The sequence below is a fragment of the Gymnogyps californianus genome, chromosome 1, assembly GCF_018139145.2.
Source record: "Gymnogyps californianus isolate 813 chromosome 1, ASM1813914v2, whole genome shotgun sequence".
In the NCBI taxonomy this organism is placed as follows: Eukaryota; Metazoa; Chordata; class Aves; order Accipitriformes; family Cathartidae; genus Gymnogyps; species Gymnogyps californianus.
This window is the reverse complement of record NC_059471.1, coordinates 147,964,317-147,984,069: the sequence shown is the minus strand read 5'-3', so window position 1 is coordinate 147,984,069 and position 19,753 is coordinate 147,964,317. Positions and strand designations below refer to the sequence as shown.

General features: G+C 40.8%; 1 protein-coding gene across 3 annotated transcripts in view; it reads left to right on the top strand.

Moving 5' to 3' along the window:
* Positions 1–15,373, top strand: part of DERA (deoxyribose-phosphate aldolase) — a 55,445-nt gene extending 40,072 nt beyond the window's left edge. For all 3 annotated transcript variants that reach the window (XM_050906722.1, XM_050906714.1, XM_050906704.1), the window contains 3 exons: positions 9,075–9,187; positions 12,893–13,042; positions 14,777–15,373. In XM_050906722.1, the coding sequence (XP_050762679.1) occupies positions 9,075–9,187; positions 12,893–13,042; positions 14,777–14,833 (320 nt within the window). In that variant the 3' untranslated portion in view covers positions 14,834–15,373. The remainder of the gene's footprint in view (positions 1–9,074; positions 9,188–12,892; positions 13,043–14,776) is intronic.
* Positions 15,374–19,753: the final 4,380 nt, after the last annotated feature.

Here is a 19,753-nt window from a genome sequence, read left to right as displayed (position 1 = left end):
AAGTACAAAATGATAATATATATTTAGTGTAGGTTTTTAAAAATATAAGACCTATATATAAAATGTAGATTTGAAGATTGAAATATCATCTTCATTTTGCCAGTGGACTAACGAAATGTGCATTTCTATATCAGTTTCAATTATTTTTAACCAAAACCCAGGCAATTGTTTAATCAGATTGTCGGTACTTTTGGTTTGAGATGCTCGCCATAATTGCAGTCCGTAACCAGATCAGCACACAGGCTGTTGACAAATGGAGGTGGAGAAACAATGCCCCAGCATATTAAATACCTTTTTATGAATTGCTACCTATTTCTGATAGCACTTAAGGGTCTTTTTGATTTCCTTAGTTTTTTAAAGTCGTGCTCAGTAGATTGTTATGCCAGAAAACTCTGACTGAATTTATTAGCAACATGCCTTCATAAGCATCCCTTTGAAATAAAATTGTTACTTTTGCCATGTAAGCATCATTAATAATACAATGGGGGGAAAAAAGATTTCTTAAAAAACCAGAAGCATGTCTTTCCCTGACCCCCAGGAGAGAGGTACCTCGTGCTTGAAGTGTGGCTGCACAGTCAGGGGTTTTGGTTGTTTTTTATTGAAGGGAACTGGCAGGCTTTTTGGTATTCAGGCTACCTGAAGAGCTAGAAACCTTGTAAAACAGCCCTACTGACAGTGGTGAAAACATCTGTCATACCTGGAAGTTCTCACCCACATTGCAGCCTACACACGTGGGCTTTTGCAGTTTTGCCAGATGACAAATTATCCAGGTGGGGAAAGGAGGAGGAAACACTCTGCAGGGCAAAAACTTCTAGGAAGTAGGAGCTGCGAGTAAGATCTCTACCTTTTAAAAACAACCATAGCTTGCCATTTTACTATGCTGCCTTATGTGTAGGTAAGGCCTGCCAGGGTGTTACCCTTTGGATATTTGTTGCATCAGGAGAATGCCCAACACCTGCACCCAGGAAGTCCATGATGGAATGTACATGTTTGTAAGTTGATTGTATTGAAGACTTTCAAGTATTATAAAAATTAAACTAGAAGTGCCTAACATTTTCCTAGTAATCGCATGATTACTGGAAGTGGAATATTCAGCCCTCTGTGCAAGCCCCTAAGTAACCTATTCTACCTGATTTGTAAAAGCCAGGAGGAAACAAACACATCACAGATGAGTCTGGTGAGATCTGGCACCTTACATTTTTTTTTTTCAGGCAAAGCCAAAAGCTTGAAATTGGCCATGAAGTGCTCTTGGGAAATGCTTTTGATACTGGGAATCCCCCCAGTGCTGAAGCCTCCACCTGTGCTGGCTGCCTTTTTATGTGTAGGGAACAGTGTGGAAGAGGGGCTGATGCTGGCTTTTTGTCCTCTGCATGACAAAGAGGCTGGATGCTGGATAGATTCTGACTGTGGCATTAAGACATGACTTTTAAATCTCAAAAATCAATCCTGCCTTTCTCTGGGTTAGAGTCAGAACAGAATCTTAAACTGCTTTTATCATGAGGTGTTGAAAAACACTCAGAATGACATTGAAGTGTCATGATTTTGGCTGTATTATGTATGTTTTTTTTAAAAAATCTTTAAAATTCATAGCACCTTCTTGATAAAGTAGACTGATTTTCTACTTGCTTTGTTCAGTGTGGAGTATTTCCAAATGGATTTTAAACAACTATTTAGTCAATTTGAGTAATTTTGTTACAAGCTAATACCCAATACATAAGCATACCTGAGTTTTAATGTTAACATATTTGTTTCAAAGTTGCTATCAACATTAAAAAGCACAAAGCTAAATATGGCTGCTAAAACATGGTATGCAATATGCCATGTAGTGCTGTGATTCTAAGCAGTCATGCATATTTATTATTTTCTTCCAAATTGCAGTGCTATTACTGGTAGATATATCAGGGTTTTAGCCTCAGTCTGTAATATGTCATGTACTGGACAACATTTAGAGAGACTGAGATGTATTGATCCAAAACCCAGAATGCCAAGAGGGAAAAAGCCTGACCTAGATCAGTGCTGTTTTAATTATATCACAGCTTAGGATAGTTTATCATTGTTTAGATTAGTTTAAGTGTGAACAAGTAAATGATGCAAAGTAATTCAGTGTTTGTAAGGGAAGCTTAATGGGTGAGATTTTCAAATCAAGTCTAGTTTCTCCCACAGCATTTTGCTTTTTCACCCAGCCCAGCAGGAGCACGTGGCTCAGTGCTGAGAACCTGAGTGCTTGCATCTAATCTGAAAGGAGAGGCCAACCTTTATGTTGCTCCATAAAGGAGCAACAACCTGTTTTAGCAGCAACCTGTGTGTCACTGGTAAAGCAATGAGAATGAATGCTGTGGTTCCTTCTCAAACACCCAGCGTGCCTTTAGCTGCTCTATGTGGGACACTAACACTCTGCCAAAGCAGGGAAAGTCACCATCCCCCTCTTAGCCCCTGGCCACATCCGTATCCCTGTACAAAGACAATTTGTTATTTTATAACCTTTAGCTTTTTTTTATGCAAAATGGCTTTTGGACATTAGGGCAATCTGCAGAATTCAGCCATCACTATCTTTGCAGCAGAGAGTCAGAACGAGGTGTTGAAAGATGTGACTGACTTTTTTGTACGTAGCCGCTGTGTAATTGTGGAGATGGTGGTGGTGGCAATGAGAGGAAGCAGGTCTGCTGCTCTGTGTCTTCATGCATGCTGCGGAGCACTTCCACTAGATTTTATGCAGGTGCTGCCACTACTCTCACCACTAGCACACTATCCATGCTTTTTTCAGTTGTTTGTGGTTCTTCTACTCCCTTCCCCCTTACTCTTCAGGTATTTTGGTAGCTGATGGAACAGCCACATCTTAAAGCTAATGGTAACGGACACGCTTCTATCTCCACATACCACTTCTGCTACTCCTTTGACCCTGTTCACTCTTCTGTCCACTGGATAAAATGTGCCACAGCTGGCTGTTTCCATTTTGTTATGGGTATTGTGCTGGAGGAGGCCATGGGTTCAGGCATCTGGGGTCAGAGCTGTGCCACCAGCACTGCCTCCTGCCCTGGGTGCACTGGGGTGCGCGCTCAAGCTGAGCCTGTGCTAGAGTAGAGAGGAGATTTGCACTGATATCTCTTGTATTTTGTGTCTTGCTCAAAATCAGAAGGGAGGTGGCAAAAAATAGCCCACAGAATAGTCTGTAAAGGAAAACAGCATTGCAAGTGGATAAGCTGAGAGGAGAGGTGTATTTTTTCTCAGTGATTATAGTAAAGTTAGGATTAGGTGTTGGGATGCATTGATTTATTTCTTCTTTCTACCTTTGGCTCGTCATGTGTCATTAGGCAAACTGCTTAACCAGTTCCAGTAATGCCATCTACAAAATGAAATAAGGTTAATATAGGTCAAACGCTGTAAAGCCCTTGAGTGTAATACATGGTACACAGTTTTAAAGGAGAAAAATGAGATCTCGGTAAAGAAACATGAAATTTAACAAGCAGATAACAATACAGGAATTCGTTAAGCTTCCTTGTGGTTCCACTAGTCACTCTTGGGGGATATCCTGCTGCTTCCTCTTTGGAGAGGAAGAGGAATGGCTGTTCCAGCAGCATGTAGTTGCCTGAACTGCTCCTGCACCCTGGCATCTCCCAACACTGCTTCTGCCTGGCAATACAGGAGGGGACTGGGAACATGTTTCCTCCTGTGCTTTAGTGTGGTTTGAACCCTAAAGCCAAGAGCCACCATTGACAGGGATTCCAGCTGTGGCCTTTGAGCCTAGAGCGCATGTCAATTATTTATCTTCTCTTTCACCATACCAAATAGGGATTGGATTGGAAGGAATGCTCTAAAAATAGCAAGAGCCCATGCTATATAGCCGAGCAACAGAAGGTGGTATGGATCTTTCTGTCGAACCTTCTAAAGAAACACATTTTAAATGAACACACAAGAAACTAATACTAATTAAGTAATAGTATTCTATGGAGACCTGTGGTACACACTATAATAGTGCATTAGCGAGCTATGCATAATTCAGCAATGCTGAATTCTTTCAGACAGCATCTACAGGGAATTTTGCATAAGTATGGACTTAATAATTTGTCCCTTTGTGTGCATGCGTAAGTGTTCCTAAGGGCATCATTTGGCCTGCAGAACGCCTATTACCAGAGGTGGTGTACAAGAGAGGAAGCATCCATTCTGAGTCTTGAAAACCAAGCTGAGATGATAGGATGGGTCATTAGAAAGGTTGTCTTGTTTGTAAACAGACATTAAACATGGAGCCCTATGGTGTGATTTTTCTTCCCCCCCCCGCCGCCCCTGTGCAGGCACTTTTCCAAAAAGAATTGCAAAAAATAGGCGGTTCACCAAAGACCAAGTTATAAGCTAGCATTTTTCAAAATGGTAGCTTAGACACAGGCGTGTGAAAACATGCGTAGGCACCTAACCAAGTGGTCTGGCAGTGTAGCCATGTGTGATGGAGTTAAAGCTACTTGGTGAGCTACTGCTAAAGTGAGTTGTCACAGCTTTGTATTCTCTTCTCGTCCTCAACGGCAAAGTTAAGCTAGCAGGGAATGTATTTTATCTTGCCACTGGAGTAGGATAAGGACATGTAAGTGGACAATTACGATGACTCAACTGACAAGAATTAGCTACTACATTAGCCTTTTATATCTTGCCCTGCCTCTTATTTTCAGAGGGTTGGTAACCTGGCTGCCCCTAGTCAGGCTAATTGTGTGTGGATCTTAAGACCCTTATTTTAGGTACTCATAAAATAGAAAGATGACTTGCTAATGGGACTTTATGCACATTTGATAATGTATTATTTTATCATTGCTATCTTGTCAGCACAAACAGCAGGGGCTTTTGCAGGTCCCCTCAGCAGCATGCATCTTTTTGCTACCAGTCCTAGAAGTCTTGGAAGGGTATGTGTTCACCCTATTTCACCGCATATTGTTATATCTGAGTTGCAGCAACATAGATATATTTGTGCTCATTGCAAGTACTTACAAAGTAGCATGGCATAATTGTCCCTCTGCAAGCATCTCTCTCTAAACTATTGTTTAAAACTGCCAGACGCATCTTTGTTCTTTATTAAGAGTAAGGCAACAACACAGAGTCTGTAGTTATCAGGAGATAATCATTCCTCAAGCGCATTTGAAGCACTTTGCAACCAAAAGGTTGAGATTACTCCACGTTTGCTATACTGCTTATTATTCCTTATTGCTTAATTGTGGAACCAGAGTGTGTTTCCTGGATGCTGTCATCTAAATAAGATTCTCCAGTTCTCATGCTCTGCTTCAATGTTACGTGGACTGGGAAGCTTTGTAGTGTTTCGAGATGATGTAGGGGATAGCAGTAGGGCGGGCCAGTCATGACAGCTCTTCTGGCCTTTGGGACACCAGGGCGTTCAATCTCTGCCCTGCCAAATGCTTGCTGAGATGTCTTGGGCAAGTCACTCAGCTTCTGTATACCTCAGCTCTACACCTCTGCTCAGATGCTACCATAAAAAAGGCTGTGTGAGTATCTAGAATAGAAATAATATAATGGTCTTCATCTTGACCTCTAGGTATGGACTCAGGCAACAGGCTATGAAGACACTGATTTTCTTTTTAGCATGTGCACATTCAGCTGGCTTATTTTGAGTGGTCTTTGGTGGAGTGCAGTGGCTGGGGGTCGTGTGTGTATGGGGAGTGATAGTGCAAGGGAAGAGGGGATTTAATATCTTAAAATACTCTACCTGATTTCACAAGATGTCTGACTGCAGGCCAAGTGGTCTGGCTCCCAACAGTGCTGAGAACTCGGTTGCACTCGACCAGAGAGAGCTTCTCAAACAGAGGCTGCAGCACTGTTCACATTTCTTCAGGTCTATTCAGATTTCCATCTCTGGTTAAAGTAAGCCGATGCAGTTTGTGCTTGCCAGGCTGTGGTGCTGTAATGTATCACACACAGGTGGGTTACTAGGTTGGCAGCAAGCCCACCTGAAACAGGCATGTAATGCTGCTGTGTTTCAAAAAGGCTTTGATGTCTCCACTCTCTACTGATTCAATGAGTCTTACATGACTCGCTGCCTTGAAAGGCAATGTACTGTTGTGGTTACACATTGGAAGAGAGTAGAAAGTGTGGCCCTTTCCAGGCTCACTGGGCCTAGAAATCTACCCTGAAGAACTCTTTTTTTTTTTTTTTTTTAAGTCTGATTTAATGTTTCATTGAATCCTGTAACCTACTCTAAGGAAGAGGAAAGCCATCCAGCATGTATTTTAACATTAGCCTTGATTTTTTGAGTGTATACATTCATAGGAAGATGAGAAGACGGGTGATAAAACTCAGTTTCTAAATCATCACCTGAATTTCCAGATGAAACGCCTGCTGAACTTCATTCCTTAGACTTGTTTTTGAAAATTTAAATAAGAAATAGACTTGGTGAAACTCCCTTATTATTACAAGGTTGGCATAAAGTCTACTTAATGAGGTGCTTTTTATGGCAGTGGTTGATTTTTAAATCCCCCTTTTCATACCTGAAATCTAAATGTTAATAGCACCTTCCATTGTGGCACTCTCTGCTAGCATGCATCTTCTGTCTTCTGTGAGAGGCTGAATGCAATCCTGCTAGCAAGCTCTTGTGTCATAAATAGAATTTGTTCAGGAAATAAAAATGTATTGTTTTCATTGTTAGAGGATGCTACTAAATTGGCTGTATATTTGTCTAATAATCACATCTAAAGCTGATTATTCTGGTAATAGCCTTAAGATATTATTTAAAAATAAATATATAAGTGCACTACTTTTGTACTAATACTAGTTTTTAATCTCTTCTTGTTTCTATGAAGTCTGAATGAGATTTTCAAAATTGAATAATAATTTGATCCGTTAATCTTTTGAAGCTAGTAATTTTATTTTCCCCTCTTTGCAGTCTCTGAGGCTCGCAAATGAATAGAGCTTCATTACTGGAGTGTGCATTTAATAACCATTATCCATTATCTTGTAATTAAGACTCCCTGTAACGAATCATGAGGACAATGCAAAAATACATAGTACATTTCTTTAATGAACTGGAAAATGTTCATCTTGTTCTATTTAGTAATGAGTTGCTGAATAGTCGTTAAATCCACTGGAGAATAGAGCTAGATGGATTTTGAAGACTATCTTGAGTTTGTGGTTAATCTATTAGAATTAAAATTTCATCTTCTATTTTTATCAACAGCTGATTAGAAGTCATTCTGTTTGACCAAATTGATTAGAAGACCATATACAAGGGCAGCTGTTGTTTAATGAAAGTTTTTAATGAAACTGTACCATAGAGACTTGTAATTATAAGACTTATAAAAGCTTTGACTTACCTTATACTAGAAAAAAATGAAAAGTATTGCACTGAAGGACTTTAAGTGCTGCATTTCGAAAGGGAAATTAAAAATATAATTTGGCGATGTTGAAGTTTCACTTTCACTGTTTCTTGTTTTAATGTGACTATCAGATGTCCATAGAGTCTCTCTGGAAGGGAGTAGCTCTGAAATATGTAACTCAATTGTCTCTCCTGTGTGCTCTGTTCTTTGCAAAGCTCAATCAACTATTAATTGCCTCTTTTGCACATTGCACTTTCTCTGGAGTTAGAACTTTTTTCACAAATAACTGTTTCTCTTTAGAATGGGAATTGTCATAGGAGGGTGCGATTTAATCACCAATGGGCTGAGTTAGTGCCTACACAGGAAGCCTACAGAGAAAACCGTGGTCTTACAAGACACAATGTTAGTGATACCGCTTGATTATGTTTAAATCACAGGATGCAGAAAGATGCCTGGCTTTGCCTTAACTTCCCATCAGGCTGAGACCTAGCTGTGTGCCAGTCAGCTGTGTCATCAGGAAGACGGGTCTCTGCAGTGTGCCGCAGCACACCGTCAAAATGTAGTCTGGGCAACTCTTTAGTTTGAGCCAGTAGTGAAACTTTCCTTGCTTACTCTAGGGGATGTTGTAGAGGCATCATCATTCAAATAAGAGACAAAATGGACCCTAAGCCAAATTTGAAGTGGAAGCAGATGCAGTTCCAATTGACTTAAGTGGATGATGCACTACTACACGATGTTTGAATTATCCCTCTTCTTCTCCCGATTACTTTTGATAATTAATGATCCCACAGTACACCTTCTCTAAGAAGTAGGTTCCCAGGGATGAAGTGCGCCCTAATGCAATTAAAGAAGTTTTGTCATTGTATTGTGTCAATGCAGGTACACTGCAAGGCAAATATTTTGGTTAGTTTCTTAGCTTTTTGTTATATTGTGCTGCAGGATTCGTTTTAAGCCAACCCAGAACAGCAAGAATGCACAAGAACACTACACAAGTATTCAGGACAGGCAGTGGAGAATATTGTTCACAAGTGAGAAACCAGGAAAAAAAAAGCCAAGGCTAACTCTCCTTTAAATAACACAGATGTTTTGACCTTGTTACTGCATTATATCAGACCATAGCTTTAAGTATAGTAATTTGCAATGTTACAATTGCAAAATGCATAAGAAGGGAGTTTTTCCCCTGTTTACAGTATTACACAGCTGGTTTCGTAAATACACATGGGATTTCTTGCCTTTCACTTTAAACAGCTACGGGAGATACAATACTAGACAGTCAAATGTGAGACTAAATAGATGCAAAGTTAAATTAAAAAAACTGATGAAAATTGTTTCTATTCAGAAAGATCCTTGTGGAAATACTAAAATGTTGATTTATATGCAAAATTTGTTCAGAGGAAATAATTTTTATTGTTGTGGTTAGTCAGACACATTCCTATTAACGTAGATATACACATGTATTGAGTGTCCATACAGGAGCATATATTATATTGGACAGTCCTGATGAGATTGTTGGTCTGATAGCTAGAGCAAAGAATTAGGAGCTAGGATGTTCATTTAGCTGCTGGGATGTCTGACTTGCTCTGAAACTGGGTGGGTGTCATCCTTCCGCTCTAGCCTCGACCAGAGCAAGGTTAGCACAGACACCACAGGGACGTGCGTGTAAAAGAATGCTGCATAATTCCTGTGAAGCATGAGGACATCTTTGGAAGGTGTGAACTGTGTATGTGCACAGGGCTCTTGTTCTAAATAAAGCTTTTTACTTCCTCTCAGGTTCTGATTTTATAAAGACATCTACAGGAAAGGAGGTGGAAAATGCGACCTTTCCAGTCGGAGTAGTCATGATGCGAGCCATTAGAGAATTCTACTGGCAAACTGGCAACAAGGTAATTCTCGCTGCCTTTATAAAAATTATCCAAACAGGCTCATTTGGAAGGAAATAAGACTGTGGTAGTTTCAAAATACTTCAAAAAGTAGTTCAAAAGGAGAATGTATAAATCCACATACATTAGCTTCTGTGGCTATATGAGCAATAGGTAATGGGACTTCTCTCTTGTATTCCTTATTTGATTTGCTAATATTTGTATACTTTAAAAAAAAAAAAAGGCAGCACTTTTGGCTTTCCTCCCTTGAATAACTGTTACTTTATTCCCTAAAAGCTCATGCAATCTTGATGCATCCCCTGCTGCATTTGGGTTTGAGTTTTGTTTCACCATTTAAGGTATTTAAATGATCATCTCCATTAATAACAGGGCAAATCTCAAGCTGACAGTGATTGGCATACTCCCATAAACCTCAATGAAGCTATACAAATTTATAGCCATCGAGAGTCTGTCCAGTGTACACAACTGTATTTTCTGACTTTGTTCTGGCAACCCAAGGGATAAATTCTGCTCTTTCCTCCCTTGCCAAGGGGCTTTCCAAGGGGACAATAAGGCAGATCCGGTTGGATCCTGTTGTCTGGGATGGAGGGAGGGAGGGATAGGGGCCGGAAGAACATTATGTCCTGGTACACAACATTTATCTGTCGGGTCACTGTCAAGTGAGGTCAGTGGAGGCAAGTAGCAGGGGGGAGCGTATGGCAGAGCCAGTGATGAACTATCTGTGCGTCCATCCTTGCGCTGAAGCAGTGAGAAAGGAGGAGGTTATCCAGGAAGGCTTAAGCCACCTCTCACCTCCTTTATCCACAGGCAAGTGGGGGCTGCCAGTTAGATTTGGTGCTGGTGTTCAGCAGTGGGCTTTGTCCTCACCTGCAGCCTCAGGGAAGGAAACTGTATCTCTAGCTAAGACCCTCTCCCCATTTCTGGGTCACCCTTCTGTCCTCTCCAGCTCACCCTTCTGTCCCTTCTGCAGGTAGCCTTTGAAGGTATGATGTTAGGACATAGGATGAGCAGTGGGATAGGGGCTGAGATGGCTTCAGGGGCTGTTGGAGCTTGAGGAGCACGTGACAGCAGGTTAGACATATGTCCATCTGCTCTCTGTAGTCGTCCAGATGAGGCCAACATGGATCCCAGGGCTGTCCTCACTACTCCCTTCCCCATGCTGCATCTCTCTGCCACCCAACAACTCGAGCAGCTCCAACAGTCTTGCTTCTGCGGGAGCATCGTCACTGCTGCCAACTTGGGGCCGGGTGACTCACCTCGGCACCGGTGCTGCTTACATGAGCTGTGTGCCAGAGGTTGGGCTCTGCTGCATTAACGCAGCTTTGTACCTATAATTGGATATAAATGTTGAATTCACCTTTTGCTTTAAAAGGATGCATTCATGGTATAAAACGTGTTATTAAGAATGAGTGCTTATGTCTGTGTGCATGTGTGTGTCAGTGAATTAGATGTAAACTGACTTTATGTGCTTTTATTAACTGAAGACAATATTATCAGTGACGAGATTTCTAAATGGTTTCTTTAACAAACTAATTTTGCTGCTGTAGGGATGCTTTCTAGCAAGGCGTTGGCTGGGAAAAACAGGTTAATACAGAAATTAAACTTCTTCGAGGAAAGGAACAAGTTGCAGAGTAACATTTATTGAATGATAAGCTGTGGTGGTGATATGAAAAGTGTGCAATATAATGGGAAATAATCTTTTCCTGTCATTATTGAAGGACATACATAAATTGGTTTTTCTGTTGGGAAAACCCCCAATCCAGAAAAACTTATTACTTTTAATAATATAAGGTGAAGAGAAAATTCTTGAGGAGATGAACTTATTAAGCAAAATAATGAAATGCTGTGAAACAGCAGGAAAGTGGTAGCTGGACTTTGTACTGCTCTTGAATTAAATTCCAACCCCCCTTCCTTTTTGCGTTTTTTATGGCAGTCAGATGTGCCGTTTGGAAAGCTGGTAAATGGAGGAGAAGACAGGCTTGTCTTTGTCAGCTTTTTTGAAAAGAAAAGAGCTTTCAGAATTTGCTAAAAGGGGAAGGAATTCTGCATGGTGTTTTTAATTCTCTTACTAACTCTATTTTACTTGTTTTTGCTACAGACTATCTCAAAGAGCTGTAATATTTCTAGGAAGAAATCTAAATTTGAATTTCATTAGAATTTCTCTTCATGAGGGAAAACACATTCCCACTATTTTAATTTATTGTCTAGAAGATGCTTTTCCAGTTGCTGTAGTTTAAATTCCTTTTGGAAATCTAATGTTAACAGATGTATGCATACACTCATGCCTCCATCCATCCACAAAAACACAGTCTTTGTGTTTTGGATTTATCAAGCTTTTCCTGTTATTGTTCTTTATAATCTTATTGGAAATATGCTGTTATCACAATGCTTCAGTGTGAGAGAAAGATTTATTCTGTGTTTGTTTGTCCTGAAATCACTATTAAAAAAAAAATTACCAAACACATTTAAAACCAGATACTTTTTGATTCCACTATTATATCCGTAAGGTACAAAGAAATCCTCAATGCAGTGAGGTTTCAGGAACGTATATACAGAAATCAGAACGATAATTCTTGCAGAAGGAGGCTGCCGGGAAGGAGTACCCAAGGTAAAGGTTTATGGCAGAGGGAAATGTGGAAAGAATCACTGCGTGCTACTGTACAGATTGTTCAGATTTAATTTTTTTTACGCAGAAACACTTTTTCCTAATTATCCTTGTTTTTCAAGAGTTTAGTAAGCTGCAGGCCAATATTTTGGCTAATGCAGGTGACAAAATTTTTGACGAGGGGTTTGATAGCTGTGTGTCACAAGCTCTGTCTTAGAATGAGATGCATTTAAACGGCACGTAACCAAAAGACTGGCATTAGGGGTTCATGCCAAGTCACCTCAGTGCTGGCTCTGCACAGCAGGTTGATCATGGGATTCAAGACATGCTTTACGTCAAAGATAGGTTTTTCTTGGCGTGTGTGCCTCTACATACATGGCAGTTCACCTGACCAAATATGACACATATCTCACATCAAGTGACTGAAAACATATCCAGCATGTGTTGGGAGAGAAGTTTTGTGGTTCCTGTGAAGCACAAAACTTTCAATTTTTGGTAAAGACAGACCTAATTTAATTCCCATGTGGAAAATTTTAGTGAAAATTAAACCTCTGATAGGTTTGAATATATAGCCCAATCATGTATAACTGTGGCGCACAGGCTTTTTATAAAGTACAACCGTCTCTCGCTGCTCTCCACATGAGTCAGCTGCCTCACGTGCTTTATTTCAGCCTCTTTAGTGTTATGTTATTGCATGTATATTTGTTGTTATATATTTGGAATTAGATTGCGACATGGGCAGTAGGTGATATGCAGATATCCCAGGTCCTGCCTAAATCACTTGGCCTAATATGTGCTATGGGCAAAGTACGCCCATTAGACCTCAAACCCAGCTCCCGAGAAAGTGCACTGGGGTCAAAAGTATATACTCCCTCAGTTGCTGTCCCTCGGAATGAAAATGTTATCTTTCGCAGTGATGGCTGAGGCTTGATAGCTCTCAGCACTAGTCCAGTGCTTATACTGTTTGCAGTCAGATACTTACCGAGCAGAGTTGTTACATACACCACAGGCACTTTGAGACTGCTGGTGTACAAATGCTGATTGCCCTTCTAGGGTTGCTGATGAATGAAAATGTGTATTGCACTTCTTTTTTCTATATAAAGGTTGGATTTAAACCTGCTGGGGGCATTCGGACAGCAAAAGAAGCTATTACTTGGCTTATGCTGGTGAAGGAGGAACTGGGAGTGGAATGGCTAACACCAGAGCTCTTTCGCCTGGGTGCCAGTAGTTTGCTGGAAGACATTGAGAAACAGGTTAGTTGTTAACGGTTTTCAGCTTGGTGGAGAGAAAAAGTAATCTTTCTAAATATGCTGGCTTACTGTTTTTGCAGAATATGCTTTTTGGTGCTGTTTAAAAGATAATAGAACATACATCTAATTCATTATTAAGGAGAGGTTCACTTCCAGCCCAGTATTTCTTTAAATTTGGCCTGTCATTACAGACATCTGGGACTCTGATATTCCAGCAGCTGGCAATTGCCTGGGCCAGGTTTGCAATGCAGTGAGCAAAGAGGCTCCGTTTGTACATATACGGAGTCTTTTGCAAATGTGTGGTAGTGCACTCCCCTGCACTCCTAGCTGTTGCCAGTTCAGCTGACCCTCAAAATATCTCACAGACCCTTTGTGTCACTGTGCCGCAACTGTTCACAATATATTTCCATGCCGTGGAGAAAGTCACGCCTCATCCTACATATGGTACTGCTGATAAAGAAGTTTTTACATATTGATTGTTTCCTGGGGAAGAAAAGCAATTGCCTCCTACAAAGCCTTATTTTTCTAATTGCTTTTATTTTTGTGCAGGCTGGTCACTGTGTTTCCTGGCAGCGTAGTGTGTGAGGTGCAGTGGCAATGTGTAGTTCCCGGTGGGAAGAATCTGACCTATCTACCCATGACCTACCTCACTGGCACAGGGTATCAACCCCAAAGGATACAGCATAGCTGAGAACAGTGTAGTGTTATAGGAACTACATTAGGGCTGCTGAACTTCTCTCCCATGTTCATTAAACCCAGGAGATGAGGTGATGTTAGCTTTAACCAAGAAAAAAGTTTGACAGTCCTTGTGCTGTTGCTGCTGGTGGGAGAACATGAGATGTAGTGGATTTGGGGGAGGAAAAAAGCGTCAGTCTGTTCCCTTTCCCCGCCTTTCCTAGCAACTGAAATACTAACATGTCTTAAGAAATATAGAACAGCTGAGAGAGTCAGGTGAATATTCGTGACGTGAAAACCTCTGGCTCACTCCTGCAATGAGAAGAATATTGGCTTGCTTCATTGCCAGACTGCCTCTGCCTCACTCTTGACCTAAAATCCTGTCCCTGGTTATGACAAAGCAGCGTGAGCTTTCTTGTTGCCACTGCCATCGCTGCTGAGTCTTACAACACAGCCAGCGATTGTGTGCATGATTTGTTCTGATTTCTTAAGGGTGGCTTCCTTTTATCTGCCAGGGATTGCACAAATGCCCCAGTCACGACCAAAGCTCTGCTATACTGTGCCATCTAAAAACATGTAAGATAAAATATCCCAGTCATTATATTCAATAAAACAAACAGGTATTTAAAAAAACCCAAACAAACATAGAAAATGGGGAGAACACTCCCACACCCCCAAGACAGTACAGTTAAAAGAGTAGTTGGAAATGAGCCGTATAAAAGCATAAGCAATTTTGGATACTTTGAATACCACTGAAATCATCAAAATCATATTACAGTGAGAGTAAAGCATGGTCTTCTACTTGGCCCTTTTTGAAAGATTAGTTAAAAGCAGCAAGAGTCTTTGCTTTTTTTCTTTTTTTCCAAGCAAAGCAGCAAGAGCCCTTAGTTCAGCTCCTATAAACAAGTATATAAAGGTATATTACATCATATTTTATGCACACACACACACAAACAAATATCCATCATCTTCATCTGGCATGCCTTTAATTTGTTACTTCCTTGACACTTTCAGATTTATAGTCATATATAATTCCATCATAAATTTTCTTTTTTCTTGCAGATTTTCTATCACGTGACTGGCTCTTATGCACTTCAGCATGACCTGGCGATGGCTTAGACACAAAATCAACTCAGGATTACTTTTACAAAAGAGGTCTTTAAGCAAACAGCATTCAGAAGTCTTCTGACAACTAAGTGCAAATGATAGACTTAAAGGCCTAATTCTCCCTTCTTCATATTTTATAGTATTTAAAAATATGCTCAAGTCTGCTGGTTGTACTTGATCCAAAAGCAGAAAAAATGGTAATTCTGAAATAGTTAAATAGTTAATACTTACAGATTTGCAAAGTTAATCTTGCAAAGTCTTCCTCAGACCGGCCTGAAAAGCTTATTAATGGCAACACTGAAATACTATGAAAAAGATTTAGGTGGCCTGGTAACTCTTTGCAGTCGCAGAATATGAAATATCTATGGAACATTTCAGATTGCTAATTAAGAGCTACAGATCTTGGAACAGCTTTGCATTCACCTCAGACAAAATCTTCTGCCACAGATGTGTTGGACTATTAATTGTTATGTTGATTCAGTTTCAAGCATTGTAACCTGAGAAAATGAAACTTGGCTATTACTTTCTTTTATAAAATGTCTCTGTAGCAAAAAACCCTTTTTTTTTTTTTTTTTTTTGTATTTTTTCCCCCAAACTTGGGCACAGACATCCATATTTAGACCCTTGAATAAAGGTGGCTTGATTTCTAGAACAGCTGAGTATCCACAGTTGCTCCTGAAGTTAATGGGAGCTCTGGGTGATCAGAACAACTGAAAATCAAGCAGCCTCTATATAGGTGCCTAACTATGCATTCAGGGGCCTATTTTTAGGCATTTCACTCTTAAAATTTTAGTCTAACTTGCTTAGAAGCTCCCATTCCTGTCTCCTGTCATTTTAAAACACATTCATGCAAATCTTTCCATTTTAATGTAGGGGGGTTTGACTGTCAGTTTGCAGGTGTCACTGCTATGCTGGCTGAACTTCAACTTTGCCATTCTAAAAGCAATTCTTTAATTTAAAAGGTGATTTGAATTGTGTCCTATACAGGGTTTACAGCTTTAATGTAAAAAGTATCTTTCTCAGAGCACATTAAGAATAATGCCGAAATCATCAACACCTTTTGAATATCAGACTGGAGCTAGTAGATTCATTATTTCAGAACTGCATTCTGCTCACTAACCAGAGTTGTACTAAAAACTTAATTATCATCATGCCTAGTCTCACTGACTTAAGTAGGTCTCATCAGGGAAGTAAGAGGAGGAGGATTTTGCTGTAAATCAAGCTACAAGGTACATTTATTACAAAGAGATCTGTGCTTCATAAAGATAATAACTCAGTTATTTATCTGGTTATACCACCTGAATCACTAGTGCTCTACAAAACACCTTGGACAGATAGGAAAGCTGAATAGGGAAAAGAAAAAATCACAGAAACAACATATAGAGAAAGCAAAATCCTATATGCAGTGCTCAGTACTAAAAAGAGGCCTTAATTTCCCAGGAAGTAGCTCATCCAAGGCTCTCAGCCTTTTTCTGGTTTAGGTCTCAACACAGAAAATGAGGCTGAGCTGTGACTATATTTTCACACCTTTGTTTTCCTGGAAAGTGGCCTTTTTTGCCACGTGTTTTCTTTCTGATTTCACTGCCAGTTTCTTGAAGGAAAAATCCAGTGCCTGTTTGCATATTTAGAGGAAAATTCTGCTGCTGAGCTTTCAGAAATACAGAGCCTGTTATATGAAGTCAGCTCCCACCAGGTGCTTGCCAGGTTGACCCTCTGCCATGGCCTCCCAGCAGCTGCACACTGGATTTTGCTGCAGTTTAGCAATAGCCGTATAAATGTTAGAGTGTATTTCAATACTTTTGTAACAGAAAGATTCACCTCACTTGCAAAGTACACTTTTTTGTTGTTGGTTGTCTTTTGGGCATTTAGGGCAAAGATAGAAGATATTTTTTGGAGATGCTTTCGTTTCTAGGTGAAGGACTCTGCGTAGTTCCTTAAAATTAATGAAGGTCCAACTTTGCCACCTAACTGTTTAACGTGAGTACCTGTGAGAACAACCTCACTGTTTCCATGGGAGCTACATGTCGATTAATGAACTTGCCAGGAGGAATTGTTTTTATTTCTGTTGACGGCCCCCCTTCCTTTTGATGTGCACATGGGCTGCTGCTGGTTACTTTGCTTCAGAGGTAACAGGCTTCATTTGCAGAGGGAGAGGTTCGGCTTCCTGAAAAGTCGAAGATAGCCGCTTCCCTTTTCCATGAATGTTACAAACACACTGATAGGAAATACTGTGCAACTCCAAGCCAACCAGTGTTTTGGGAGAAGCTGAATTGGGAAGTAATTTAAACATTTTTTCTGTTGAAACCTGCAATTTTTGGGGAAAAAAAAAAAATGTAAAAGTAACAGAATCTGTAAACACATTCAATAAAGATGATTCCGGTTTTAGGGTGGGGTTTTTTCGAGGAACAAGCAGAAGGCTCAGTGTTACAGAGTGACTGCTTGTCTTTGCTAACTTCTCTGTGACTCAAGTGAGTTGTATTCATATTGTCTATGGTTGTGGACCCCCAACATGACCCAGAGCCTCACCTCTCACTCCTCCTACAGAAGCTGCTGGTACCAGCCAGGTATTGGTCTGTTGACAGCCCTAGTTGATGCGAGGGGTTGAACCTGGGCTGGGGGTCCCATCAGGAGCAGCAGGGAACGAGGCTGGAGACATACAACAAGGCATGTCCAAGGGGGGCCCATCCAGGAGACAGCTACCAACAGTGTGAGTCCGAGGTCCAGCCCGGAGGCGGAGGCAGAGACAGGGCTGGAGACTGGCACTCCTGCAGCATAGCTCAGGGAGGCGCTGAGGGCCATGGGCTGAGCTGAAGCGGGGCTCCTGGATCCCTGCTGGGGGTGGGGGGAGGCTGGGCAGGGCCAGAAACATCACTGGGCTTGTTCCAGTACTGAGCCCGTGAGAGCGCCAAACACGGGGGATACAGGGACTAACAGGCGTTTTGAGTTCAGGTCAGAGGCTGGCATGGCAGGACCTACACCCCCACCCATGGGGAACTGGAAGTACTCGCAGTGTGTGGGGAACTGGAAGCACTCACAGTGTGGTCTCCTGGGCTTGCTGCCCTTCATCCTGACCAGCACTTCCACTGCCCTCTCTTCCATCTCTCCCATCGCTGACGGCCGTTTGCTGCTATTTAGTTCCCGTGGTGAGGGGGCAGTTGAGATTTATCGAGGCTGCTACAGCTGGTTGTCACTCCTGCAGACAGCACGTGAAAAGCGATGGGGACCTGAACTCAGTTGGGAACCAGGGAGGGAGCGGCGTTCCGTCGCTGCATAGACTTTGGGAAAAGTTCAGATTTAGCGCTGTGCTTCAGGCCATTAGAAAAGGAACAGGCAATTATGCGCTCCCGTCTAAATATATTTCAGAGTATAACATATGTTTTGTGCAAGTCAGTCTTGTATACTAATTTATTATTTTTATAACACTTATTCATTTAGGATTTTAAATAGCTTCATTTTGTCGACCACATTACTTTGCAAAGAAGAGAATAAATTCAAGAAGAAAGTCAAGTAGAAACTGCAAATCTAGAATATTCTGCATCAGCTTATTTACAAGAAGAGGGAATTGGGAGAGAGGGTAAGCTTTTTTCATGGTTTGTAGGAAACAAAGATATTAAATAGTAATTATATGTGAAGTGTACATATCAGCTGGGGCAAGCAATACTTTGATATCTTTATTTCATCAGTCGTATAAGTTCATTCTTTCATTTCCTTTGTGAAGCAGGGAACATCCATTATATACCATAGCACATGCTACTGAGACAGAAAATACTGATCTACTTTTAATTTTATTTTGCTCAGTTGGAACTTTGGCTCCCTGCCTCCCCTGGGGGGAAAAAAACACAAAGCAACAACAGCAAGTTTTATCCAAATCTTGGTGAGCTTTTGCTGAAATTACCAGTGCTGACATCTGGATGATATGTATAGTGTGCAGTAGGAGTAGGAGGAGGAAACTGCTTTTAATTAGATGTAACCTGCCCAGGAGAGAAAGACAGAGAATTGTCCATCTGGTCAGTCCTTATTTAACAGGGCAACCAAGGATAAGAGTATTCGTAATATGCAAAGACACCATCGGTAAAATTACTGATTGACCATTTTTATTAAATCCCAGAAGGCTGGAACTGTGCTAAATTAAGAGGTGGTAAGACTTAGAAAGAAAGAAGTGTCAAGAAAGGTTGCAGTCCTTGCACGCCCTAAAAGCAAGAGTAAGCAAGTGATGGGTGACTATCAAGTCCCAGCCAGCTATACTGTAGAGACCTTTCCTCTGTTCTAGACAATTTACAGATCCTTCCCCTTCTGTGAGGACCTATAGTAACCACTTACCAAGAGAAAGTGTGACAAAGTTGTTTTAATAGCCTTTAATGAAATTTAACATTGATGCAATGAAGGAGTGCGACCAAGACGCTCTAGCCATTCCTAATGAGTCTAGTGATTTTCAATGGCTCTGTTTTGAGCACGGGGGACATCTTGTGGATTGCTAATTCTTGGAAATTGCAGAAAATTTGGTCTTCTGGAAGCAAAGCTTTCTCGAGGCATAACAGTTTCAGATCTCTGAGATCACAGGGAGTGTTTGAAAACACTGAATTGTAAAAGCATCAGTTTAGAATTGCTTCCTTAGCTGAGATGAAAACAAAGGATTTTTTAAAGAATGTTAACAAACTGAGGAAGCCATACTGGAACTGACTACACTTGTTTTTTCAAGTCTTGCTTTCTCTATGGGAGGAGCAGAGGAAGGAGCTTTGCAGGCTCAGCTAGTGGAGATTAGCATCATCTCTATACAGTACAGTGTTGTATAAAACCAAACCCCAAAATGGATGATGGTTTGCCCAGAAAAACAAGGGAAAGCTTTATAAGCTGATTTTTCCATTTCAATAATAGCAGAAGCTCTGTTCTTATTCAAAGACTTACATGAATTCTCACCTATTTACTAGTCAT